At 43.0% G+C, this 27797-nt stretch overlaps 1 protein-coding gene across 1 annotated transcript; it reads right to left on the bottom strand.

The window, feature by feature from the left end:
• Positions 1 to 1461: 1461 nt before the first annotated feature.
• hsd17b12a (hydroxysteroid (17-beta) dehydrogenase 12a) lies at positions 1462 to 27604 on the bottom strand. The gene is made up of 11 exons (XM_021566111.2): positions 27272 to 27604; positions 13043 to 13089; positions 12346 to 12421; positions 10462 to 10569; positions 9153 to 9217; positions 8788 to 8832; positions 8041 to 8075; positions 7147 to 7228; positions 4715 to 4780; positions 4165 to 4314; positions 1462 to 3268 (listed from the first exon to the last, which is right to left on the bottom strand). Exons 1-11 carry the CDS (start codon positions 27447 to 27449, stop codon positions 3113 to 3115), a joined length of 1008 nt encoding a protein of 335 aa, XP_021421786.1. The 5' UTR covers positions 27450 to 27604; the 3' UTR covers positions 1462 to 3112.
• Between the last annotated feature and the right edge of the window lie 193 nt (positions 27605 to 27797).

Consider the following 27797-nt stretch of genomic DNA (forward strand, 5'->3'; position numbering starts at 1 on the left):
CTTTGGACGATTAATCCCATGCAGACAATTAATAAAACTTGGGTGGGGGTCTGAAATAGCACCCTGTTGGGATAAATCTTACCATTGTCTTTGGCTATGCCGGATTAAGTGATAAAACACGCTATTCTATAAATAATTTATCCGCAATTAATATTACATGATTGAGCTAATCATGTAAATGTAATTAACTAGAGTCGGGGCACCACAAAATAATATTTATAGAGCTGTTATCTTCAGAATAAACTCTTAAAGACCTAGTAATATTTTACACCAATAGCAATCAATATTAATCGTCATCTTAATTCAGTCTCATCTGAAAGTTGTAAATTCTTGGTTATCTGCACGAACCCTGGCTAACAAGTTGAATCAGCAATACAAAATTGGGTTTAATTATTTATTTACTAAATACCTAACTAATCACACAGAATAACATATACACATAATTAATCAAGTTGATTACAAATTACGCCATAAAGGAAAACGTCCCTAGCGGGCGGAACAGATATGACAGCTTGTTACACAAAAGAAAAGGGTCCGGGTTTAAGTGAAAGAGCTGGAAGATTGAGGAACAAAGGGCGAAGCTGTGCTATCGTAAATACAGTATCTTATGCATTCAAAATTACCACCCATTTGGAAAAGGAAAATGCAATAAATATTTACTCTGAGCTGCGCTTCAGTAGGTTGGTGGTAGATGGAAGGCCGTGTTGCCCAACCCTGGTCCTTTGAAGAATGTCTCTGGTTGTCATTTGGATACGTTGTAGTAACATTGCTGTGTGATAGACGGAATACTCTGTCTGTTCCTTCCTAACCCTCGTTTGCAGCGACTGTTGCTATCTCAACGGCTAGTAGGTATCACTTCTGTAGTGAATAAGAGTTCAACGTTCATACCATTCGCAACCAAAGCTCACACTGATGTTGGCGTCGTTCTGTAGTTCTGAACCATTCTGACAACGGACCGTCGTCCCCACATCCTCGGAACAGGAGGTTACATTGTCGTCAAGGCTTTATATAGGAAGGGAGAGGGCATGTTTGAACAGTTTTTTATAGCCCATGTCCCTTCACAGGGGCAGGCCACTAAGCAGAGCCCTAACTTAAGAAAACCCAAATCTCACATTTTAGAAGCTAAAAATCACATTTCATACCATCACGAATAATTTCATATTCAAACATTTAAATTGAACAATTCCATGTGAATCCAATGTGTAGACTTTCCACTCTAGTTTTTTTTCATTGATGAATGTCTCAGATGACATCATATTCATTAAGTACCACCGCATATGTTCAATTGGTTGGATTACCAGAATATAGTTCATTTCCCCCCACCTTCTGATGTTCCCAGAATCTCTATGTTAACCAAGGTTTTTGCAAATGTAACATCAGTAGGGTAGAGAGGAAAAGGGGTGGGTTTTTGACTGTCAAACCTACCCCCAGGCCAACGTCATGACACCATTAAGGAACAGCTGACATTGAATTCTCTTTATTTAATTTTTTTTAAACAGCATAGTTCTTGTTCATTAATATTCAGAAAGCAAGTCAGAGAGGAAATAAAACAGACCGCATTCTTTATTGTACAGAATTTCTCAAGTAGAAAGTTCAGATTAACTCGTACAGGTGCAAAGCAGCAAGAGTAACAGTACATTGCAATTCCAAAATTCCTGATAAACTGGTCTAGTTTCACACCTGAGAAATCTTCATAAGGCACCATGGTTAAAGTCTGGACATTGGTCAGAACAAGTCATACAGAGATCCAAGTCAAACATAGAACACCACCTAGACAAACAGAAAACAGTTGTGCATGTTGTTGAAGTCCCTCACCACTGCAAAGGCTATTGTGCACAATATATAGTATACAATCTTTGGCAGTAGTCTGAGCCTGTACGGCAATTGTATAGCATTAGCTTGCAATAGAACTACTATCATTTAGCGCATTCACAGCTCCATATAAAGCCTTCAATGTGCAAGACTCCCTCTCATTGGACGTGATCAATGCCAGCATGAGCTGGAAGGCATGTGGATAAGAATGACATTGAGAAAAACAGAAGAAAAAAAAACTTAAAGTTCAGACAACTGGAAAAAAGAGAAATAGATCAGTGCAACAAATCCCCATTTTTTTTTTTTTTTTTTAAATACACAAAAAACGTAAATAGAGTGATCGCTTGTAAACTTCAGGCACAGCCAATGCGTAAACTGCACTTCACTGTGCGAAGTACCTGAAGATGTGCCTGCGGCTTGGTTTTACGTACATGTATAAAAATATATATATATAAAAAAAAACTAAATTTGGCCCGCCACCATTCTGCTTACAACAGCAGAGTCAACGAAAATCACCCTGTTTAAAGGTCCAATGAAGATGTTTCTCAATATCAAATATGTTTTGGGTAACAAGTAAATTGTGATTGTTAATTAAAAAATGGTCAAAAATAACCAAAAATAGTATAGGGCAATTGCTCAAGCAAGGATTTTGCTAGGACTGTCTGGGAGTAGTCAGAGCGAGGAAGGGACTGAAAATTAGCGGTTATTGGCAGAAAGGTTTGGGATGCTTTCTTATTGGTCTATTAACTAATTTACTGCATGGTGACATAGAAGACCACAACTCCATACCACCAAATGATGCTGAAGTTCAGGCGGTCTTTTCAAACAGCATTTACACTAAAAGGGCATTTTCATTAACACAATTTCACAGTATTATTCCATCCTCAGTGTGGAAACGAATATAAAACAAGAAAAAAACCCACAAAAAAAACACATTTGACTGCACTTGGCCTTTCAAGGTTCTTCTCTACAATCATTTTTTGTCACATAGAAAAATAACTATTCCCTGTGCTGAGAGCAGAGTATGTATTTTTGTCGCAGCCACTGTTAGAGCTGCCGTTTTGGTTAGAGACGTTGTCGCTGAACCACTTCATTCAAAAGGACGTGTCATGTGGCGGCAATATGGGCTCCAAGGAAGAAATCCGTTAGCGTCAACATACAAAAAGATCCTCAAAAACACACCCGTGAATCATTCGACATTACTAACTAATGGACAGAGTCAGGGCTAGTCAGAGTGGTTGTATGGTAGTTCTATGGTCAGCTTCCGTTCTGTTATATGGGGGGGGGGGGGGGGGGGTTCTTATTCGCTCTTCAGCCTGTCACTCTTCCCGTTACTCTGGTTGGCCAGCTCCCTCAGCTTTCTCCTCTTCAGGTAGCCAGTACGCTGGGCTCGGTTCATCCTTGCCCCAAAGTAAATGACCAGGTTAATGGGCACCAGGACAGTGGTCAACCAGCCCTGAGGACACATGGACAAAAAGGTCAGAGGTTATTCACTATTCAGTGATGCGGAACTGGTCGCTTCTACATGACAAACAAAAATATATAAAATAGGTCAAGTCTACACACCACATTTCTAAAACGGAAAGTTCGGCACCAAACGGAGGAACAACGACTGAAAAGGGAGGGGCTACGTGGGGTGTACTCAGTTAGGGGTCTTACACACCAAATTGGTTTGATGTGGTTTTTCCAGAACTCTGGTGCGGTTACCCCCTTGGGTATGCAGTTCGCTGCAGGTGAGAACACAGTCCGGACCAAACATTGGTTATTTTCCCCGAGTTGCACATTTACCATTGGTTGTTTTGACGGCAAGCATTTGATGAAATGCATGCAGCGTCATAACTCGGGATCTCTGAAACATTGTGCGTAGCAGAACATTTATGAGCGCATCCGATGCAGATTAGGGGAGACGGGGACACGTCGCAGTTTTAACGGCTATTGCGCCGGTTTCTCCTGCATGTCGCTGGAAGACCAAAGCGAATATATGAAGTTTAGGACACAAGTGATCCTACTGTAAACCGATTTTTAACTTGATAACATTTGTCCAATAAACAAATGACCTGCATCGACACGTGGTTTTGATTACGCATTTCTCCCCCCCCCCCCCCCCCCCCTGTTTGAAGTCTAGCTTGGATTTGAATTGTGTGAAAACGCCCTTAGGAGATGAAGACCATCGCAAACAGTGGCAAAACGTTCTGTAACTTATTGGACAAATTCAGGTAAGTCCCTCCAGGTTTTGTTCCATTTGGTTTACCATTTACTTCCTAGTGAATACACCCCTGGATTTGTCCAACAAGACATTTTTGTTTTCAAAGTTATCAAACAAAAACCGGGAGATGAGCGGTGGAGCCGTACCATGACTGCGTGGGGGAAGTAGCCGTTGGTCTGGTCCTGCAGTCCGATGGTTGTCAGCTCAGCAGCCACATAGCGCTCCGGGGTGGGCTTGTCCAAGGTGGGCTTCCTGATACGGGTCATCTTGGTCGCCACAAAGAAGGGCAGCACGCTCTGGAGAACAGAAGTTTGTTTAATTTTTAAGCTATGTATAAAAACCACAGCAAATGTAGCCACGTTAAAGAGACGAGTGACACCGGTGTAAACAAAGAACAGCCTTGTAGCGTAAGCCACAAAAATAGAGGCATGACAGTACGGTTCTGTGCTGAAGAGCAGTCAGGAAGAAGCCATACTAGCTGACCTTTGTGGAACTGTCACGTGTCACACGAACTGGAAAGCAACTAGTAGCGAACAGGACCGTGTTCAGCACACAAAACATTGCTGAACTTCGCAGATAAAATGCCAGAGAAGCAGGTTCGTTTTTAAAATTTTATTTACATAATACAAGTATCAGAATGGTGGCCAACATTGTGTCCTGCTGAGTGTGGCCCAGGTGAACAGGATAAGTACTCACCTGGACAATGATTCCCTTTGCCTTATACTCCTCCTGAAGTCCCCGGGAGAAGAAGTCCACAAAAGCCTAAAAAGGAGCGAACAAGAAATACTGACCATTACCACCTACGAGAGAAAGTGCTTCCCCTACTGTAACTAAGACTGGGATTAAAAAAAATATATATATATATATTTTTTTTTTGGTTAACACAGCTTTGCCATCGTTTCTATATGTAACAAATCCTACTATGGAAAATAGGCCTGCAGTATGAGGATGGGCACCACAGGAGGTTGGTGGCACCTTAATTGGGGAGGACAGGCTTGTGGTAACAGCTGGAGCGGAATAGTATCAAATACGTCAAAACACATTGCTCCCGTGATTGATGCCATTCGCTCAGTTCTGGACATTATAAGCCGTCCTCCCCTCAGCAGCCTCCTGTGATGGGCACCAATAACACCATTTGTATTGTGCTTTTCTATACAAGTAACAAAGTGCTTCACATCATTAAATAAAAAAATAACAAAAGAGAGAAAAAACAAAAGGAGTAGTACCAATTAAAATCTATAGAAAACAGGGTGTTTCCAGGGCGGATTTGCACTAAAATGTGCAAGCCTGACCACCTCTGGGAGACCATTCCAAAGTCTAGGGACCCAAATGGAAAATGCCCGGTCTCCTTTTTGTTTTTAACCTAGACTTTGGAACGGTCAGTGCTTTTACCAGGGGACCTCAGGCTACGTTTTGGCTCCTACGGGAGAGAAGTTCAGCAATGTAGGTTGGGGCTAAACCAAATCTAGCCTTAAACTTCATTTTTATACAACACAAAAAAAAGAGAAAGTGACTGGCAGCCAGTGTAAAGCAGCTAAAAAAAATGTTATTATTTTTTTTAAGTGTGATGTCACATTTCCTGGTGCCAGATGAAAGCAGTACTGCAGCATTGTGAAATAACTGGGTGGAGGGATTTCTGACAGATGGGTACACAAAGATTTACAGTAATCTAGGCGTGAGGAAATAAAAACATGCATAACTTCCTCCAAATCAGTCAGACTTTACCTATATTTCTTAGAGGTTAAAAAGCAGGACCCGGACCAGTCTAGAGCAACACGAGAGAGTCACACCCACCTCTCCAGCTGGTCAACAAGGACGTTATGATCAATAATGTCAAACACAGCACAGAGATCCGAAAGAACTAGAAGAGAGCATCTACCGGCAGAGACGGGTCATTATTACGGACTTCCAATAAAGCCGTTTCCGTGCTAGGACGTGAGCGGAAGCCTGACTTCATACTCAAATTGCTTGAAAAACAACTAACATCTTGGATAAATAAGGAAGCTAAGAGAGGAGTCTATAATTATTCATGGAAGAGGGTGGGGGGGGAAACTGGGCATTTTAATTAAGGAGAGGTCGGACCAGAGCAGTTCTAAAATAGTCTGGAAAGGAGCCAGAGGTCAGGGAGCTATTTACAATAGACAGAATGCTGGGGACAAAAGTCATAACCTCTAGTGGTCTAGTAGTGATCACACCCAAGGGGCAGGTCTTCAGTATCAAGGAGGGACTCAACGGATATGCGCAAAGGAGCACAAAGGAAGCAGTAGACAGTCAGGGTAGTTGTCTCAAGTGCCTCCTGACCAGAAACACTATGGGGCCCAGCTACTGTCAATATAGGATCTTATCTTTTCTGTAAAGACTCAAAAACAGTTTGAAGAGATCCGGGGATGCAGGCATGTCATTGTTGTGTGTAAGACACAATCGTCTTCCACAGAATTGGATTTTGGAAGTACTCAGAGCAGGGCAGCGAAGTAGTTCACCCTTGCCTCTTCAACAGCAACAACGTAACTTCTCAGATCCTTAATTAGCTCAGAATACTTGGAAGTTAGCAGGTCTTCCATTTACATTCAGCGTTTCTGAGTTACTTTTTAAAGCACGAGCGTGGCCATTTAACCAGGGTGAGCCACAGGGAGACAATTTTTGGGGGGTGGGGGGTTATATCTGGTGCCTAGATAGCTAGTATTAGAGTTTGAGGTCAGGCTAGAGAGGAAGGCAGCCGGCGCATGGGAGAGAGAATCTGTAGAGTTCAAAAAGTACTGGCACTCAAAACCATTTAAAAAAAAAGGAATAACCTAAGGAGGCCCAAGATGCAAAAACAGGAACTGAATCCATCCTCGAAAGAGCGAAGTGCTATGTAAAAAATAAAAAATAAAATTTTTAAAGCATAAGTTTCAGCTTTGCCTTCATCAGTGCTGTACCATATCTGCTGCCACAGAGTCTGAAGTCAGCAGACATGTTACTGAAGCTGTTCCACCAAATCAGTGTGAAGACAAACTGAAATCAGTGGTAGGGGACAGAAAGGCATACTCAGACATTGACTAGCAGTTGTGCAGTTAAAGGATGCAATGTATACAAAGTGTGTGCATTTAAGGTGTAAACGTGTGTGGAGGTCTAAGACTGGCACTTGCCTTGGAAGAGGAGTACACAGTCAGAAGAGGGACAGGGTACATGCCACTGGCAGAGGAGATGTTGAGGACCACACCTTTGGACCTGAAACCACAAAAACCAAAAGGGAATTAGAAGTTGTTTTTTCCTGCCATGGAGTGCCAAAAGAGCCTCCTGTCCATCACAAGAGTACAAGCAGCCTAGTGCCACTGTAGACTGCCATACACACTAATCATAGTCGCTGTGCGGGTTGCCATGGCAGCGGCTTGCTTACGCATTTAGCACTCCGGTTGCTGCAGTGATGTAGTGAAAAAGGGGTTGGTTTGCCCCTCACGGCACCAAATGTGCCCCGCCTTCCCATTGGCGCAGAGAGCCCATGTGATTCGTCAGAGCCAATCGGAAGAGGGTGCACTTTGTGTGAATTGAAAAGCAGCTGGTCAGATCGGGGAACAAAGGGATAGAAAGAAGCAGGGTAGAAAGGCATCCTCTGTATAACACTGTTGAACTCATGTCCTGAACATTTGAAGCCCATGTCTTCATTTCATGGTCATTCTAAAAAATAAAAATGGAGAACATTTAGGCTTTTCTGATGTAAGTTCCAGCGTTAGGACAGCCTTGGTGCCGGCCTGTTCCTTTATGGAAAAGGAACAGCAAGCAGTGGGATGATAGCTGAACAGACTGGTACCCAAAATAAAATTGTCTACAAAGGATTTGATTTAGTGTTTGTAGTTTTACAGTGCAGCACAGCTTTGTCATGTGGATGAGCGTGTAAACCCCTTTTTTTATGATTTACATCCGAGACAACCTTTTTCGACCAGTCAGACACACTTGAACAGACTATCAATAGCATCAAAATGAATAAAAAGTTATTGTTCATTTATAATGTGGCAATAGCACTTAAAGAAAAACAAACTCACCTCTCCACCATTCTGGGTAGAACTAGACGAGTCATCTGAAAAGGGAGCAGGGAAAGAAAGGTGAACTCCTGAGCAAACAGTTCGATTACCTGACAAAACAGCATGGTCAGGAATCACACATGAAATAAGTCAAACAGGACACCATTATATGTAAATATTCAACTTCAAGACAAATTTCCATTTCGATAGATGCTAACACAACCTATACATTGTTTCATTTTTTAAAATAAAATACTGAAATGGCAAGGGAATGAAGTCACACAGGACCAGCGAGGAAGTTCACATTACCGCTACAGATTCCACCCAGCGGCATTATGGGAGATGTATAGCACACTGGTACATTTCAGCCGCGTAGGAAGCAAGGGCGAGCGAGAGAAGGAACGAGAGAAATCGGGGGAAGAAGTGGTGGTGCGTGGGTGGTGAACACAGACAGTGTTGGTGTAGTTCACCGTTGCTCTGGGAACCACAGGTAGCACGGCAGCAACAGTGGCAGAGAGGAAAGAGGATGAAGAGGAAGCGTGAAAGATGGACGCCCATCGACATGCCACCTGCGCCACTGTACGGTTGACACATTGTAACACTAAACTCCCTGAACTTTGCCGCAGACTGACAAGGTGCACACAACCTGTGCACTAAAAATAAAATAGCTGAAAAACTAGATGAATATCTATGGTATAGACATGCATAGCTGCCCCGTGGTATAGATTTATACACACAGAACTGCTACAGAAGCAAGAGAACTCTTACCTGGCAAACGGAGGTCATGTTGACATTGATCATGTTGGTGATGAACTAGAAGAAAAAGAACAAGGATCTTTGACACCTACTCTTCCCCTCTTAACTCCAAATGCAAGTGCTTGCTACACATAAAGTACAGCTAGGAACTTTAGCAATGTTAAACAGGCAGCCCTGTTTAATATTGATATTTTGCCCAATTACTGGTTAAAAGTAAAACGATGATCTAATTGTTCAAAAGAACAATTAGTAATTGTATTAATTACTGAATTTGGCTGCCTGTGTAAAACACAGCCTAATTGACACTCAATTGGTTTCGAAGAAGTCTCAAGTAACATGTCCCTCAACTACACAGAATTAACTCCAGAAAAACTCACATTGTCCAGGTCAGGAATATGCAGGAAGTACTCAGGGTAGGGATAGGATATCCCCACATTATTCACTGCAGAATAAAAAAAATAGAAGCCAACGAGGCCATTGTTACTGCAAATAAGAATTCTAACTGATGACGTTACACTTCCGAACCACCAGGTGGCAACAGGACCTCGGAGAGCCAGGCATTTCATTTAAAGAAATATACATTTTTTTTTTAACGGGGCATATAACCACACCTTAAAAACTGGAAGAGCAAGCCAAGCAGCACATGAACTTATATGCCCTCAAAGAATTACCTGAATGTGAGTCACACACCAAGAATGTGGACAGGCATCACTTTCTGTACGAACACATCCTAATAAAAACGCCTGAGGTAATTAAAATGACAGTAGTAGGCGGCTAATTGTAAATGACGACACTGCCCCAATTGCATACCACTCATACTGCTTTGGCTTCATGTCTCCTAGGTAACTCCAGGGTTAGAACTCAAGACTGACTATGGCATGTGTTGAGGTGTCAAGCAAAACGCTAACATGCATTCCACAACACGTTGTCAGTGTTCTGGAAATGTACTTTAAAAAAAAAAAAACTGACAGAATTTTACACACTTCTGCACGATTATGGACAAATAAAAGCTCAATGGCAATAGTGTGTACAAGCAAGTGTAGTTTCTCATTGTTGAGACCGATGACAGTATGGCCTTGGCAGGGGAAGGATGTCATTGTAAATAAGAATGTTCTTAACAGACTTGACTAGTTAAATAAATCATTTGTTTGTGGGTGAAATGTACAAAACATTAGGAACACCTGCTCTTTCCATGACAGACTGACCAGGTGAAAGCCATGATCCCTAATTGATGTCACCTGTTAAATCCACTTCAGTGTAGATAAAGGGGAGGAGACAGGCTAAATAAGGATTTCAAAGCCTTGAGACATGGATTGTGCATGTCTGCCATTCAGAGGGTGAATGTGCATGACAAAATATTTTATTGCCTTTGAACGGGGTATGGTACGCTCAGTTGGGGTATGGTACGCTCAGTTTCCTGTGTGTCAAGAACGGACCACCACCCAACTGTTGGAAGCATTGGAGTCAACATGGGCCAGCATACCTACGGAAAGCTTGAGACACCTTGTAGAGTCCATACCCGGACAAATTGAGGCTGTTCCGAGGGCAAAAGGGAAGTGCAACTCAATATTAGGAAGGTGTTCCTAATGTTTTGTACACTCAGTGTAAAGAGAGGATAGTGTAGTGTGGGGACAAGGGGTATACACAGCCACACGGCGACGAAGGCCAGACCAAAGGAACACCTACCCAGGACTCCGATCTCCAGTCCAGCCAGTCCAGCCTCGATCTTGGGGTAGATGTCCGATAGGCCAAAGTCCACGGCGATTGTCTTGGTCTCCACCTTGTACTGCGTCTCTGTGGACAGGAGGCAAATAAAAAGATAATCACACTCAGCAGTCACCCCATAAAAAACAGATGGTACCCTTTTCAACACCAAAAATTCCATTGAAAAATGAGCAGTAAAAAGACAACTTCTCAAACAGGAGAGGGCGCCGCGTACCCACTAATAAAACCTGAAAACGCCCGACGCTCTCCTTCCATCGATATGCCTGCTGCAATTAGCATGTATAAAACTTGTTTGTCTGATGGGCAACCCGGTAAGTTCCAAGAGGGGAAAAGAAATCCCAGGATGTGCCACTCGGAGGGATACGCAGGCAAGCGTTACCACTGCTGGATAGGGTTGAAATTTCCACAAGAGAGTAGAGAAGTCTAGTGGAGAGATACAAGGCTGGGCTGGAATGTCCCCATGAACCGACACACCCTATTCATGAAGCTATATTTAGCGCGTAACATTCTTTTTTTTCATATCCTGGACTAAGGGGGAAAAGAGTTGGAATTAGTCACAGGGTTTGTTATGGGGATTGAGACTGCCAGATTAAATAGGTTTGGGTTACCAGGTTCATTGTGAGCCAATTGAAGAAAAAAAGGTGACTAGAGGTACAGAAAAGGGATCGTTTGTTGGCACAGTGATTGGGGATGCCAGATTTGGGGGGGTGGGGTTAAGTTGCCAGGCTGATTGCTGATTGAGGGGGAGGAGTGCCAGCGGTTTGGAACCTTGAACCCTGCACGTGACAACCCATCAGCCCACTCTGAATCGTCAGCACGACAGGGGACATTGCACCCAAGGTGAAGGCTTAGGGGACCAGAATCCAGTCGCTTTTACGGTTGCATTATCGTAAGGCCAGAATGTCTAAGATTAGGGTGCCATTTTCCAAAATAAAAGGAGCATTCATTCAAACGCAGTGAGGAAACGAGACCACTGACTTACGCAACCAAACAATTTTGGTCATTTAAAATGAAATCTCGCCTTTAGTCAGTGTGCCGGTATCCTTTATACAGTTAATATACGGCACCTGAGAAACAAAATTGCACAGCACTGAGAATTTGAGGGTCTTCAGATCAACTAAATATACAGCCAACTTCACACCCCAAAAGGGAAGATAAGGGCTCCACCCAGCACAACCAAAAGAGGACTGGCCACCCCTCATAGCCTGGTTCCGCTCTAGGTTTCTTCCTAGGTTCCTGCCTTTCTAGGGAGTTTTTCCGAGCCGCCGTGCTTCTACACCTGCATTGCTTGCTGTTTGGGGTTTTAGGCTGGGTTTCTGTACAGCACTTTGAGATATCAGCTGATGTAAGAAGGGCTTTATAAATACATTTGATTGATGGATGAGTGAAGGGCTAAGGGAATGGGGACAGACATGAGTCAAGGCAGGCCTGCCCATATGGACATCCTCAACTTCCAGGCTTTCACGGAGGTGCGTGTGCACATCCCAGTGTCCTGTAATGACATACACAGGCTTGCCTTTTAGAGAGGGCTGGGGAAGCTTTTTACAGTGGCCATATTTGGTACATCAGCAGACGTAGAGAGTTGGCTGACGAGGCACACACTATACTCCATCAATTAGCATGTCCGACAGACAGAAAGGGTCACACCTTTTGCTTTTAACACCTTTATTTAACTAGGCAAGTCCGTTAAGAAAAAATATATATCGGCCTAGGAACAGTAGGTTAACTGCCTAGTTCAGGGGCAGAAATACAGATTTTTACCTTGTCAGCTCGGGGGTTTGAACTTGCAACCTTTCGTTTACGAGTCCCACGCACTAACCACTAGGCTACCTGCTGCCCACTTACCAAGCTGCCTGGCGACATCATCCAGCTTGTCCTGGGAGCGACTGATGAGAATCATGGCGAACCCTTTACGAGCGAGCTGAGAAAGGGGAGCAAAAAAGATGGGATGATTAGACGAACAGTACACCACAAATCACTGAAGACGATATTGAACCAGGGAACTCTACGATTCTTTTTTTTTAAAATGGAGACTAATTTGATTCCTATTGAACCATGTCACAGTTGCCTCGGCCAACTACGTTCTTGACCGAGCCTTCACTACTGCTCTGAACACATGCATGGCCCATTGACAAGGCTGCTCCAACTCAACAAGGAACGGCGTGAGGAGCTCAGTGGTAGCCTTGTTACCACCGCTCTTGTTCTTCCATCCTCGTGGAGACGGGAAATCCCTCAACGTCCCCACAAGGATAGTAAAACAAGAAATTATTCCCGGGTGGGAACATTTCCCAGAAGGACAAAGGCTATTTTTAGCTTAGGGGTTAGGTTTAGTGTGAGGGTTACAATTAAGGTCAGGTGTAAGGGAAAATAGGATTTGGACTGGAAATTTTAGGTCCCCACAAGGACAGAAAAAACAAGTGTGGGTGGTGCAAAAATCATTTTAAAACAATAGACCTGGAAGAGCCCTCCCTACCATGGCCTGTGCGTCACAAAGATTTTCCAATGGAGGAAATTAAATAAAGGGGTCATGCAGGAAACTCACCTCCTCCGCATAGACTTTACCGATGCCGTCTGTGGCTCCCGTCACAACTGAAGAAAAAAAAAATAATAATAATCAGTACTCATGGTTGCATGTTTCGTACAGTCGTTTTGGACCGATGCCTCGACTGAGCAGTCAACATACATCGTCAATGAGAGCTGATGAAGATGGTCCAAAGTGCATTACAGTGGTTTGGAAATACAATGCCATTCAAAAAAGAGGAAAACAAATTGATGTCACCAGATGACGTTAGCTAGCTAAGATTGAGGGGAGGCCACCAGATTTTAGCTAACCAATGTTAGCATTGCTAGCTATTTTTGACAAACTTTGCTAGCTAGTGACAACATTTCCATCAGTCTCAAGTAGAGTTCACATGCTGCTGGCAAAGTCGTTTCCTACTAAATATATGACTACTTTGGCAATGTCATCGTATTTCCAGGCACTATAGTGGAATTCAGACAGTTATTCTGGACAGAGGCGATCACCACTTTGGTGCCATCGAGGGCAGCTTGAGAAATTTCATAACGCAACAAAGTGACAGACGTGCAACCTATGAATAGGTTCCGTTTTTAAAAAAATTGCAGCCTAGCTCCAAGTCACTATATAACAGTGTATAACGCTAACATGTAGTGGGGAATATACAATATATTGGGGGTCCAACATAAACACACAAGTGTCAAGGCTTTCAAAGAAACTAATTGCAGAGAAAATTCTTGTCTTAACCGAAATTATGACACGCCTTCATTTCTGGTCAGACTGCTTCTTTGGGGGATGCAAACAGCAACAGTTTACATAGTACTGTAGCCTTCACGGGTGACCGGATAGCAAACAGTAAAAAATAAATGACAAAAACCAGCTGAGACGCACCCAACAACCTTGTTCGTCCATTATCATGTGGTACCGAATAAAAACATAAGTCTAAATGTAACCATTAAGCTAAAACTACATTTTTAAAACAAGGCCTCTCGACAATGCTCTTTTACAGTTGGCTGAAGAGAGTTCCATTCAAAGTGGTTGCAAGAGACTAGACAGTGGAGGTACAAGGAGTCCGGACAGATGTCCCTGTCATTCTCAGCTCACTTTGTCAAGACATACAGCTATTTTTAGCCAGCCTTCTGCCCATCACCCCTATTCCATGCCTGAACAATCGTCAGTCTCACACACACCCCTCTTGCTAACACTAACCAAAGCACCCAAATACAGGATTTTTAGGGTGGGAAGCTAAGTGGGCACCAATACGTACTATACCCCCAGCACAAACCATTGTGCACTATGAAATAGCACAGAGGAACCAACCCAGGGTTGATGAAAAGATTCAGACAGGTAGTAGCCATTCTCTGGCACAAAGCTGGAGGGGGAAACAAGGAGAGGGAGGGGAGGAATGATGACGAACAAGGAGCACAAGAGAAAGGAGGGGAGGGAGGACAGGGATCCTGGGGGTGGCTAAAAATAGAAACAGAGAGGAAAATAACGAGTGAAAGGAGGGAGAAGAAAGAGAGCGCAGTCAAAAGTGGAGAGAGAAGCAGATTGTTTTTTCCCCCCGCCCATCTTAAGAATGAAACGCTTCTTGGCAGAAAAGCCTCAATGGGCAACTGACTGTCGCATCAGGCTGAGACGGTACACTCCCCTGTACAAGGGGCTACATGCAGAGTATGGCCAGGCTAAAGATGACAGTATACCAACATCTCTCAAGAGATATGCCATAGTGAGCTTCTGTACATGAGCAACAGAGGAGCTGTATGCTAGATAGTGAACCACGCAGTTGGTCGTGAGATCTATGCCAGATTAGGAATACACCAGGAGAGTGCATGATGCCTACACAAATTGCACATGTAATTTCATCTGCGGTTTGTTAAATGGTCGCACATCGTTTTGTGAACGCAACCGCATTAGGTTCATTATGACAAGGGCAGTGTTGTCAGGACTGGAAGTTCCTGCACTCAAGGACTCCTTGAACTTCCTCCCCCGCCCTGCTTCACCTGAGACTTGACCCAAAGTTCAGAGCACATACACCCAACTCCGCAACACATTCTCTTTCGGGGAACAACGACCATACAGTCCCATGAATTGTTTGGATGAACCAACAAAACCAGATGGACAGAAAAAGAGAACGGAATGGGGGGGGGGGGGGGGGGTAGGAGCGGTTCTGAATCTGCACCGACCACATTCCACAGAGATATTAACATGTGGAACAAAGGGTATGCAACGCACTAGAAGTTAAATGCCTATGGAATCCCACAGGAACTGTAGGGCACATGTTTCTCTCTCCACCTGTCAGGGGATGAGTAGTGTATGTACACTCAAGTGCATTACCGCTTGCACTTTCGCCACTGCGGGTTTTCATGGTCGCCGGAATGTAGTGCCTTCATGTGGGACTAGAAGACACAGGGTGAGTGGGAGGGAGGAGGAAGTGCCATTGGTCGCATACCACGCCATCTGCCTACAAGAACAGTGAAGAGGAGAGAGGAGACGATGGGAATATGAATTGGGTTTTGAACCCCGATTCCACCTCCACAAAAAAAAAAGAATAATGTAAAAGACCATTGCTGATTCAAGTTAGTCCGATGGTTTTGCAGCTCAGAATGAAATGTAGCCGCTTCACGCCTCCCTTCTGTAACTCCTGAAGGGCTACACCGCTCCCTCATATCAGAAGAGAACCATGTACCCTCAAACTCATTTTGGCAAGGATGAGAGAAGGACAAATAACATTTTTTGGGCAAGTGGATATCGTAATTCATGGCACCCGCAGTGTATAGGTGGCACGTCAGGATCATTATTCCATATGAAGTGCACTACTTTTCGACCAGGGCCCAAAATAGGACTCAAACGTAGTTTACTATATAGGGAATATATCATATGCAGCCACAGACTTGACATCCCCGTCACCCCCATTGTGTTGTGCGCTACATCTACAATGGACAACCAATGTTAAGACTTGCATTTACTCATGCCAACCAAAATACTCTATGTAACAGAAACTAAATTAAATAGATTCAACTCAAATCTGTTAAGATCCTGGAAAATTTTTTTTTTAAATTATATAAACATATATATATATACACAGTGCCTTGCGAAAGTATTCGGCCCCCTTGAACTTTGCGACCTTTTGCCACATTTCAGGCTTCAAACAAAGATATAAAACTGTATTTTTTTTTGTGAAGAATCAACAACAAGTGGGACACAATCATGAAGTGGAACGACATTTATTGGATATTTCAAACTTTTTTAACAAATCAAAAACTGAAAAATTGGGCGTGCAAAATTATTCAGCCCCCTTAAGTTAATACTTTGTAGCGCCAAACATGTGGAAGAAGGTGCTCTGGTCAGATGAAACCAAAATTGAACTTTTTGGCAACAATGCAAAACGTTATGTTTGGCGTAAAAGCAACACAGCTCATCACCCTGAACACACCATCCCCACTGTCAAACATGGTGGTGGCAGCATCATGGTTTGGGCCTGCTTTTCTTCAGCAGGGACAGGGAAGATGGTTAAAATTGATGGGAAGATGGATGGAGCCAAATACAGGACCATTCTGGAAGAAATCCTGATGGAGTCTGCAAAAGACCTGAGACTGGGACGGAGATTTGTCTTCCAACAAGACAATGATCCAAAACAAAGCAAAATCTACAATGGAATGGTTCAAAAATAAACATATCCAGGTGTTAGAATGGCCAAGTCAAAGTCCAGACCTGAATCCAATCGAATCTGTGGAAAGAACTGAAAACTGCTGTTCACAAATGCTCTCCATCCAACCTCACTGAGCTCGAGCTGTTTTGCAAGGAGGAATGGGAAAACATTTCAGTCTCTCGATGTGCAAAACTGATAGACATACCCCAAGCGACTTACAGCTGTAATCGCAGCAAAAGGTGGCGCTACAAAGTATTAACTTAAGGGGGCCGAATACTTTCGCAAGGCACTGTATGTATGCATGTATGTATGTATATATATATATATATATATTTTAAAATAAATATTAAAACACATCACCCATTCAGTCAACATTTCCACACATTAGACCCAGAAAGGAACATAGTGTCCAAATTTCCCCATTGTTAAATTCACACAGAGCAGGATTTTAAAATTACCCTCACGTGAGTGGAGCATTACGGTCAGTGACGGCTGCACACAGGAAGGAGCTACGCGAGCAGGCACACAAGTGACACCACAGCGACTGACGTACCTAACAAAAGATGTGGGGGGGGGGGGGGGGGGGTCTTTGTCCATGGGCACCTTTTTACTGTTGAATTTGTTTTATTCCAATTCTAAAAGTTGACCGAGTTATTTTCCTTTTTATATGAACTCAGGCAACTTAAAATTAGGCACTAATCTATGGATTTCACATGACTGGGGCAGGGCTGCAGACCACTTGGGAGCCAGGCACAGCAAATCAGAATTTTAATTTCTACCCACAAAAGGGCTTTATTACAGACAGAAAGTCCTCAGCACCCCCTGGTTACACTTGGTCTGTAGTGGAGGCCGGTTGGACATGCTGCCAAATTCTTTAAAAACGAGGTTGAAGGCAACTTATGGTAGATAATTAACCATTAAATCCTCTGGCAAAAGTTATGGTGGACATCCCTGCAGTCAGCATACCAATTGCACACTTTGTGACAAAATGACACATTTTAGAGTGGCCTTTTATTTTCCCCAGCACAAGGTAATGATCATGCTTCTTTTTTTTCAGCTCATTAAAAACATGGAACCAACACTAAACATGTTGCGTTGATATTGTGTTCAGTGTAGAACGTCTCAGAGGCTCAAATGTGTCACTCACATCTCTAAACATTTACGACAATAACACATTTTCAATGCCATTTTGGTTAAGTTATCCCCTGGTGGAGGGGGGGCTTAAATTGCACTCGGCGCTACACATCACGTAGTTGCTGCATATCGACGTTCCCACCTCAGAGGCACAGTGGAGCTGCCCCTGCCTGTCGCCTGCTCAATATTCATATTGAGGGCTAAAAAAAGGAGCACGAGTTAAAAATAGCAGCGAGGAGCCGAGCGCAGCCTCGTCTGGTTCTCGCCTGCCTGCCGCAGCACCTGAATACCAACAAGGAAGGAATGGACAGGGGAGGGGGGAAACACACCCGTTATGGCTAAAAACGGGGTCTACTCTGCAATGCATCCCAAAAGAAAATACAGAACGGCATTGGAGCAATCATGCTTATTTCAGCATCCTATTGCAGCACCGTTAATGGCTGTATATAATATAGCGCTGTAGCTCCAGAAAAACTGCGCAAATCAAAATGGTTGCCAAACTAAAAGTGGATCTCTATCCCTCACTAAAGCCCCAATTAACATTCGTGGAGAGGATGCGGTCCTCGTGTTGCCCCTCCTTTCCTCGGGAGCGGTTAAGTCATTTGTCGTACCCCTGTCCCTCCTATCAACGAGCCAGCCCTTCCCTGTCAGAGAAAGGTGTGTGGTAGGGAGGCGGGCTGCAGTAGAAAACCCAACGCGACCGCCATCCCTGCCTTCACCCACCTCAAAACAAGTTGCTTTAAATAGCAAGAAAAGCAGCAAGTCACGTGGGCAAAAAAAAAAGTCGACAGCTACTGCTTTATGAGCCGAGAGCAAAAATAAGTCTACTTCGAGCCGCCCACGACCAAATATAGCGTCTATATTTGAGTACAGTGTAAAAATTGCCTCCCAGTCACAGGCTTGTTATTTTTCTTCATATGAAGAAAAAGTTGAGATAACTTACTAAAAAAAAAATAAAGAAATTAATTCCTTCCATCTCAATGGGTAATAAACTGTCGCAGATATGAATTTGATGACCAGAACAGGCTTTCCTTTACAACAGTGTAACTATGAATCCCAGTGGCGGTCAGTGGAGTTTAGGATGAGCGATAGGACGATTATTTTTCTCATGAGCATGGCCTTATGTCCATTACAGCATGTTGGATGACTCATTCATATTCCAGTCACCCAGTTCAATGTAACATCGATAGGTTTAGGCTACTACATGATACTCAAAATGTTCCCTATACCCATCATAAGGTTGCGATAACCTAGCCTATTAATGAACATTTGCAACGTAGGTGCACACAGGTCTAGATTAACCTTGTGCGAGACTGACAGCTAGCTAGCTTGTAATCATTAGTCCAGTGGCAAACAAGATATTCTATTTTTTTTATCCGTTTCATTTTACATTTAAGGAAAAAAAAAAAAAAAAAAAAAAAACAGAATCAGTAGAATGAACACACCCTTGATCATAGCAGCCACGTTGTATTCATTCTAGCCTCACATTTTCCCTTTGTTTGTGGACTTCAATGTACAACACATCAGCTGTATGTGACCAGGCAAAAAAGCCTTTCCAATCAAAACCAAATAACCGCTACACAGCCTAGATCGTTGTCACCATATTAGCTAAAGTAACGTCCTAGTCAACATAGCTTGTAGAACTAAAGCGTTAGTAAACACGCTACAATCATGCAGTTACTAGCACGCCCAGGTGGCAACAAATTAATACAACCAAAAGCTTACCTTGACTTGGAAGAGTTCCAGTATTGTGTTGGATAGTCAGCTAGCTAATATAGCATCCCTCTATTTGAGCCACTAAACTAGCCAGTTGCATTCATTTGCTAGCTAAGTGAAACTGAAAAAATAAAAGAAACTTGCATTTCTATTTAAGAAACCTATTTGTTGAAACTGTTGAACTATTGTCTTTGAGTCAACTACTTATCACATTTTATGCAATGCTAGCTAGCTGTAGCTTACGCTTTCAGTAGTAGATTAATTCACTGATCCTTTGATTGGGTGGAGGACATGTCAGGTCATGCTGCAAGAGCTCTGAACTTCCGGAGGACATCCCCCATCCTGTCATAATTACTGTGTAAGTCTACGGAAGGGGGGTGAGGCGCAAGAGCCTCCTACGTTTTGTATTTTAGTCAATGTACCCAGAGGACGGATGCTAGCTGTCCTCCGGCTACACCATGGTGCTACCCTACAGAGTGCTGTTGAGGCTACTGTAGACCTCCATTGCAAAACAGTGTGCTTTAATCAATTTGGTCATATGTTATCCTTTAGATAAAACTATTCTAAATATATTCACTTCAATGTGTTTCCATTTTTATGAAATTCACTGAGGATGGTCCTCCCCTGAGGAGCCTCCATGATGAATCCCTGTCATCTGCAACAGTTGTCCATTACAATGTCACATTACCTCCTGTGGCACCTGCCAATCATACAAATAAAATTGTATTGGTCACATACACATATTTAGCATATGTTATTGCGGGTGTAGCAAAATGCTTGCGTTCGTAGCTCCAACAGTGCAGTAATACAACTGTAGAGCACTACAATTGTAAATAACTACGGCGGCACATTGCATGAAAGTCTACACTTGAAATTGTAGTTGTCTAGATTTAGATGAACGTATGTTAATGTTACCTAACCTTATCTGCAAGACAAACTACAACTTTAAAAAGTCTAGATTTAGCAGGTTTTTCTGCAGAGGGGTTCCAGAGTGCACTAGAGAGATTTCAGACGCCTCAACAGGAGACAGCAGGAAAACCCAGTAGGACAGCGTTATGCTGCTCAGACAGAGTCCGAGAGATCAGAGCCCATGTAGTGCCATTTGGGACACAACCCTTGCTTCACTTGAACCCTAACCCAATTCCCATCTTACATACTCTTCCAATAAGGTCTTGGTTATCAAACATAGTGGAGACAATACTCCTCGTCAACAGTGTGTAAAGCTCTGCAGTTAGCACTTTTGCCAAAAAGGTAATCAATAACCCAAACTCAACTGTAGAGCTTCACAACGTCAATGCAGGTATTTAAATCTTTCCGTCAACGCTGAGCAAATCTACACAAGTTTCTCAGACAACCAAGACATCATAGGAAGTCTTTGCAAGAGGAGAATTGGGTTAGGGTTCAGAGTTACTGCCTAGAGATGTACCTATTACAAAACCCAAGAACTCAACTGAAAGAGCCTAGGCTTTAACGAAGTTAATTTATGATGCAATACAATCACAGGTGGTATCACATTGTGTTGTGCATGCAAATGCACTGATGGACTCTAGTTCTGGGCATGTTGCACTACCAAAATCAACAAGAACCTTGTGCAGTTCTATGCAGTGAATAGTATTCAATTCACCCCATTACAACTATACTGCTAAGGTGGGCTCTAACTTTATGAAATGTATTTCATGCACCTGTGCCCCTAAGCACCAACACCACCCATTACTAAAATAAAAAAGGTGGAATTTATTTTAGCCCAATTTAACTAGGCAAGTCAGTTAACAAATTCTTATTTTCAATGATGGCCTAGGAAGTGGGTTAACTGCCTTGTAAAAATCTCTCGTTCTGCCCCTGAACCTTGTCAGCTCGGGGATTCGATTTTGCAACCTTCCAGTTACTAGTCCAACGCTCTAACCACTAGGCTACCTGCCGGGAGAAAAAAAAAAAAAAAAAAAAACTGGCATTAAACAAAAGGAATTTGAAAACAGCAGGTTTACACCAGCCTCATTCATACACATACCGACTGGTCTGAGCAAGTGGACTGGAATAGCAGTATGTGTTTGATAGCATTTCTTTTTGAGATTAAGTGCAAACATGGGATATATAAAAATATATTTTATAAAGAAACCGATGAACTTCCTTTTCTAACAAATAAAGTAACACGAGTCGTGACAGTGGAGCGAGAAGTGGGGGGCTCGCAGAGGGCAAGAAATGAATGCGAAATTGATGGGAAGAGAGGGATAGAACAAGAGGAGATGAGAAAGGCTGGCTAGGGAAGGAGTGACAGGGGCTTGAAATTAAGAGCTACAGCTTTCTCTACCCAGCAGCCCCGGCTGCAGCACGTGTCTCAGCGCGTGTTCGTCACATGAAACGCAACGCTGCTCTCCCTCAGTCTCCAACCATCCACCCCTCGCATTTATAACACTAGGGGGAAGCACATTCACAAGCATAGATGGAGCTGCTGACCCTTCCTCAGTGACCGGCACATTTCATTCACATACATTACCAGCCAAAAGTTGACACCTGCTCAATAAGTTTTTTTTTTTTTTTTTTTACATTGTAGAATAGTGAGCACATCAAAACATATGGAACAAGTGTAAGACAAAAATATATTTTATATTCTTCAAAAGTAGCCACCCTTTGCCTTGACGACAGCTTTGCACCCTTGAATTTTTCCTTCTTAACGCATTTCAGCCAATCAGTTGTGTTGTGACAAGGTAGGGGTGGTATACAGAAGATAGCCCTATTTGGTTAAAGACCAAGTCCATATTATGGCAAGAACAGCTCAAATAAGCAAAGAGAAACGACAATCCATCATTACGTCAAGACATTAAAGTTAGTCAATCCAGAAAATTAGGAAAATTAAGAATTTTGAACGTTTCTTCAAGTGCAGGCGCAAAAATAAGCAAGCGCTTTGATGAAACTGGCTCTCATGAGGACCGCCACAGGAAAGGAACACAGTTACCTCTGCTGCGGGAGGATAAGTTCATTAGTTACCAGCCTCAGAAATTGCAGCCCAAATAAATGCTTTACAGAGTTCAAGTAACAGACAAACTGTTAAGAGGCATGAATCAGGCCTTCATTTATTTTTTTAAACCTTTATTTAACTAGGCAAGTCAGTTAAGGACAAATTCTTATTTACAATGATGGCCTAGGAACAGAGGGTTCCTAGGCCATCATTAACTGTCTTGTTCAGGGGCAGCAAGACAGATTTTTACCTTGTCAGCTCGGGGATTTGATCTTGCAACCTTTTGTTTACTAGTCCAACACTAACCACTAGTGTGCCGCCCCCAAATGGTCACATTTCTGCAAAGAACCCACTGCGACAAGACACCAAGAAGGAGACTTGCTTGGGCCAAGAAATGCAAGCAATGGACATAAGACTGGTGGAAATGCATCCTTTGGTCTGAGTAGTCTAAATTTGAGATTTTTGGTTCCAACTGCCATGGCTTTGTGAGACGCAGAGTAGGTGAACAGATGATATCCACATGTGTGGTTCCCACTGTGAAGCCTAGAGCTTTGCTGGTGTGATGGTGCTTTGCTGGTGACACGGTCTGTGATTTATTTAGAACTCAAGACACTTAACCAGCATGGCTACCACAGCATTCTGCAGTGATACGCCATCCAATCTGGTTTACGCCTAGTGGGACTATAGGACAATGACCCAACAACTCCAGGCTGTTTAAGGGCTATTTGACCAAGAAGGAGAGTGATGGAGTGCTTTATCAGATGACCTGGCCTCCACAATCCCCCGACCTCAACCCAATTGAGATGGTTTGGGATGAGTTGGACTGCAGCGTAAAGAAAAAGCAGCCAATAAGGGCTCAGCATGTGGGAACTCCATCAAGACTGTTGGAAAAGCATTCCAGGTGAAGCTGGTTGAGAGTATGCCAAGAGTGTGTAAAGCTGTCAAAGGCAAAGGGTGGCTACATTGAAGAATCTAAAATATATTTTGATTTGTTTAACACTTTTTTTAGTTAGCGCATGGAATCATGTAGTATTTCATAGTTGATGTCTCCGCTATTATTCTACAATTTAGAGAACAAAAACCCTTGAATGAGTAGGTGTCCAAACTTGACTGGATGTGCATGTTCCTTACAATGAATGAAACACAGCGCCTATTCATGACAAGTACACCAACTGAAAACCTTTTGACATGTCACTTGCCAACAACTTTCCCCTTTATCAAAATACGAATTTCCACACATCCTTAGGCTGTTGCCATAACAGTCATAACCAAAGTAAAAAGGGTCCTTTACATTTCGGAACAACTGACCAGTCTTCCATGTCACGCTGACACTAACTCCTGAATGGCTACACCCATCCCTCATAATATGCAACAGTTCCAATCGCTGAATAAACTAATTCAGCGATAAGGGATAAGAAAAAGGGAAAAGACGAGCTAGAGGTTGTGACAAGTTCCATGTCATATGCCCTGTGGGAAGTCTCTGCCTATCAACGGATGAAACACACCACAGAGAACCTAGTGGCCCTAATGTTGAATCCAATGGCAATGACCTTTTCAGGAGCCACATCCTAAGAATAACCTTTCAAAGTCTCCTACACCGTAGCGTCATCCGTTCAGTTAGATTTACAGAGGCAAACCCCCCCCCCCCCCCCCCCCCTAAAATCTTACTCGTTGGTTTGATCCATGCCTCTAAAAAAGGAATTAGAAGCTTCTGTATATCATCTGCAACACACTGGTATCCTTATGCAAGATGTGCTGCTCTGTGAACTAATGAAGAGGTGCGGAGAATTTCTACAAGACAGACCAGTCGAGTCTAGAAATAACTTCTTTATGTTTCACATAAAATAAAATAAAGTAGGGATCGCTGAGCTCTATGAAAAGTATATTCATCCTACAGAATATGTTGGTCATTTCTAAAACAGCCTCAACTATTCATTTTTCCCCGAACCACAACATCACATTTTTGGATATAAATCTGTTACTTATATATGCGTAGATCACTTGAATTGTGTAACTATTGGAGGACACTGCATACCACATAAGAGGTTATCGTTAAGCAAGAGCTTTAGTCTTTTACAGACGATGGATAAGGCAGGAGAACAAGAGGGGATGCCTCCTTGAGTCAGGCAGGGTGTATGACTCCAAACCTACCACCAGGAGTCCCCTCCACTCAGGGAACACGACAGCCTCACTGGAGCATCCAAAGGAACGCCAGTGAAATTCTTGCGTAGCTCGTAAATCAAGTATGTGCACAAGAGATGTAGCCAATGTACTGGCAGGCTACAGCACGACACATATGAAGGTTGAAAAAGGGGGCATAAAACAGAATGGAGATTTGAGAACGTCTCCTTTCTTTAATGAATTTCTTCACTGGTGACCTTTTAGTAATACGCTCGGGCCTGTATCCCAGAACCAGATTAAGCCTAGTCCTGGACAACAAGTGTGCAATTGAAAATCGTGTTTTTGTAAATGTACTTTTAAGCCAGCTGTCTGCATATTGCAAGACATGGCATATCCAAAATGTGACGGTCCCGTTCTGTGAGCTTGTGGCCTACCACGTCGCAACTGAGCCGTTGTTGCTCCTAGACGTTTCCACTTCACAATAACAGCACTTACAGTTTGACCGGGGTAGCTCTAGCAGGGCAGAAATGTGACAAACTGACTTGTTGGAAAGGTGGCATCCTAAGACAGTGCTATGTTAAAGTCACTGAGCTCTTCAGTAAGGCTATTCTACTGTCAATGTTTGTCTATGGAGATTGCATGGCTGTGTGCTCAATTTTATACACCTGTCAGAAGAGGGTGTGGCTGAAATAGCCAAATCCACTCATTTGAAGGGGTGTCCACATAATTAACCTAAGTGTGAATACATAATTTACAAAAGTGTATGCATACACCTTTTTAGTCCAGGACTTATGTCTGAGAAACCTGGTCCAAGATCTGTTGGTGTGGTTTAAACAATGACCATATGAGTTGGCAAGAGAGCACAAACAGATGTGGGATCAGGCTATAAGAGAAGAGGCTGTAAAGTGACTTGAGAGTGAGCGAGCATGCATGCGTGGTGCAACCTGGCTGCCAGACCTGTGCTTCAGGATCAGGAACCAGTTTCCCCATACCCTGGGGCATTGTCACCTCCAACCGCTGTGCATACTCTAGGGACTGACATTGGAAATTAATGTGAGAAGAGACAAGTCAGACTGGTATTCCTATGACTGTTGGTTTCAGGGTGAGGCATGCATATTTCACAAGAACAAAAAATACCACGGTAGCACTTTAAACAAAAATAGCATCCCACAAAAAACATGAAATCCAATTATCAGTCAGAAATTATGAATTATAACATTTGTATATAGTGATGTGGGCTAGCAGCATGCCGAAGTGGGCTAGCAGCATGCCGAACCTCAGAATATGCAACAATAAATTCGGATATGGGCTGCAAGGGTTATATAAATGGTTACATTCAAGCGACCATTCAACGTGAGCGCCAAGACATGATTTTGGGAACGTGTCGCAATCTATGACAAGGCAATGACCGATCACATAGCTAGAGCGCCGATGTACACTGGTATCCCGACGCATATAAACCAAGAGAACATCAAACTATGCCATTACGCATTCAATAAGCATTCCACCAATGCGACACATGTTGGAATCCTTCATCTAACGCACATGACATTCATTTTAAACCAAATAAACAAAGCCATCCAAACCCAGAAACAACTTTAGACAAACGTAGGTCATGATGCAGAGATAAAAGCGTAGCTTTAAAAACAATACACTGTCATCGTTTTGGATAAGAGAACGTAGAGGATGGTATGGGGGGCGCTCGGCAAATTGCGCAGCAAGACGAGAACGAGCTTTTGCTCTAGACGCAGCAGTATTCTCGAAAGACAAGACTGGATAACTGGGTCAAGATAGGCCAAGGCTATTTCAACGAGACTAGGCTCCACATTATGCAAAGGCACGATCCTAAAATGTCTTAACAGCGAATATACTCTTATTTGACCAGGACGGCGACAGAAGCCCCTAGTTTGAACAAAAATAAACTTGAAAAACACAGGATACGAGTTTGACCAAATACAGCTGGCTGCTTAGAATGTGGGAAACTCAAATCAATTTCAAGCTAATCAGATAAGAATATCGAAAAATTAAGATCAATCCATTTGATAACCCATTTTAGGTAGCCTATTAATTGCGTAAACAAAAAACATATGGCAACAATGCACGCATGACCAAAATATAGCCTGGGGTTTATTATAAACTGTTGAATAAACTATGAAAATGTTAACATTACAGAGAGGAATCTATATTTGGGGTAAATCCAAATATAGGTCACGTCTTAATTGGGCATATCAGGTGGATGGGCTAATGTCGTTCACTGTGCCGCTGGATGAATTTTCACCCACATATTACCTATCTCTAAATGAGCGCACAACCTGCGGAATTTGGTTTGTGGTTTATCTGTACTGGACATCATCCTTTCGAATGGACGGCGAAAAACAATGCTGGTTCGGGTTCTGGAACTTCAGTCATGGGTGCTGAAGTGCGGCTGTTGCACACTGGAAAGCCAATAAGCGTGATCTTGTTAACATGTTAGGGCGTTTACGCGATAGTCCTGATACACAACTTAACTTTCTAAAGTCGGCGATACGTCAAATATGATGAGAATGCAGTATTTTCGTTGATGTATAATAAAGTTGGAGTAAATATCCTAATTTTTTAAAATGTTCTTGTCGAGCTCAAGGCTTCTTGAGCAGCCTTCGTGACTTTTTGTCGTAAGGAATCCATGTGACCAACTCACCTGCCCATTTGCCCAGTTTCGGCGAGAGCAACTGGCCATTTCCCCAGACCCAAATCCGAAAACCTTGGAGGAGTCGGTGGAGCACCCACAAAGACAGTGAGGCCACGGTGAATGCTCCGACCCAGAAGAGTGGCGTCTCGGCCACAGGAAGCATGTCCTCCACGTTCAACGAATACATGACAGCTGTTTTTCTGTGGAGACCTCAAATTTAGGCAATGTGCTCTAATTTCAAGGCACAACGTGCGAATCCCTTTATAAGGAGGTTGTAGCATCACACTCCCACAACACTAGTCTATCCTGATTTAAACACACACCCACCACCTACTCTATAGCCTGCCTGCAAACCCACCTCTGCTCGTGATTGGTTACAACAACTGTCTAACAATAGAAACTGCCCACCCTTTGGTGAATTTACATGCCAATCCGCAAGACTCCATTCCCATTCATGCATTGGGCGCATTCGTTTTCCATGTCCCGGTGCTCCGGGTAAACGTAGTATGTACATTATAGACCATTCCACTGGTCT

Source organism: Oncorhynchus mykiss, chromosome 2 (assembly GCF_013265735.2).
Source record: "Oncorhynchus mykiss isolate Arlee chromosome 2, USDA_OmykA_1.1, whole genome shotgun sequence".
In the NCBI taxonomy this organism is placed as follows: Eukaryota; Metazoa; Chordata; class Actinopteri; order Salmoniformes; family Salmonidae; genus Oncorhynchus; species Oncorhynchus mykiss.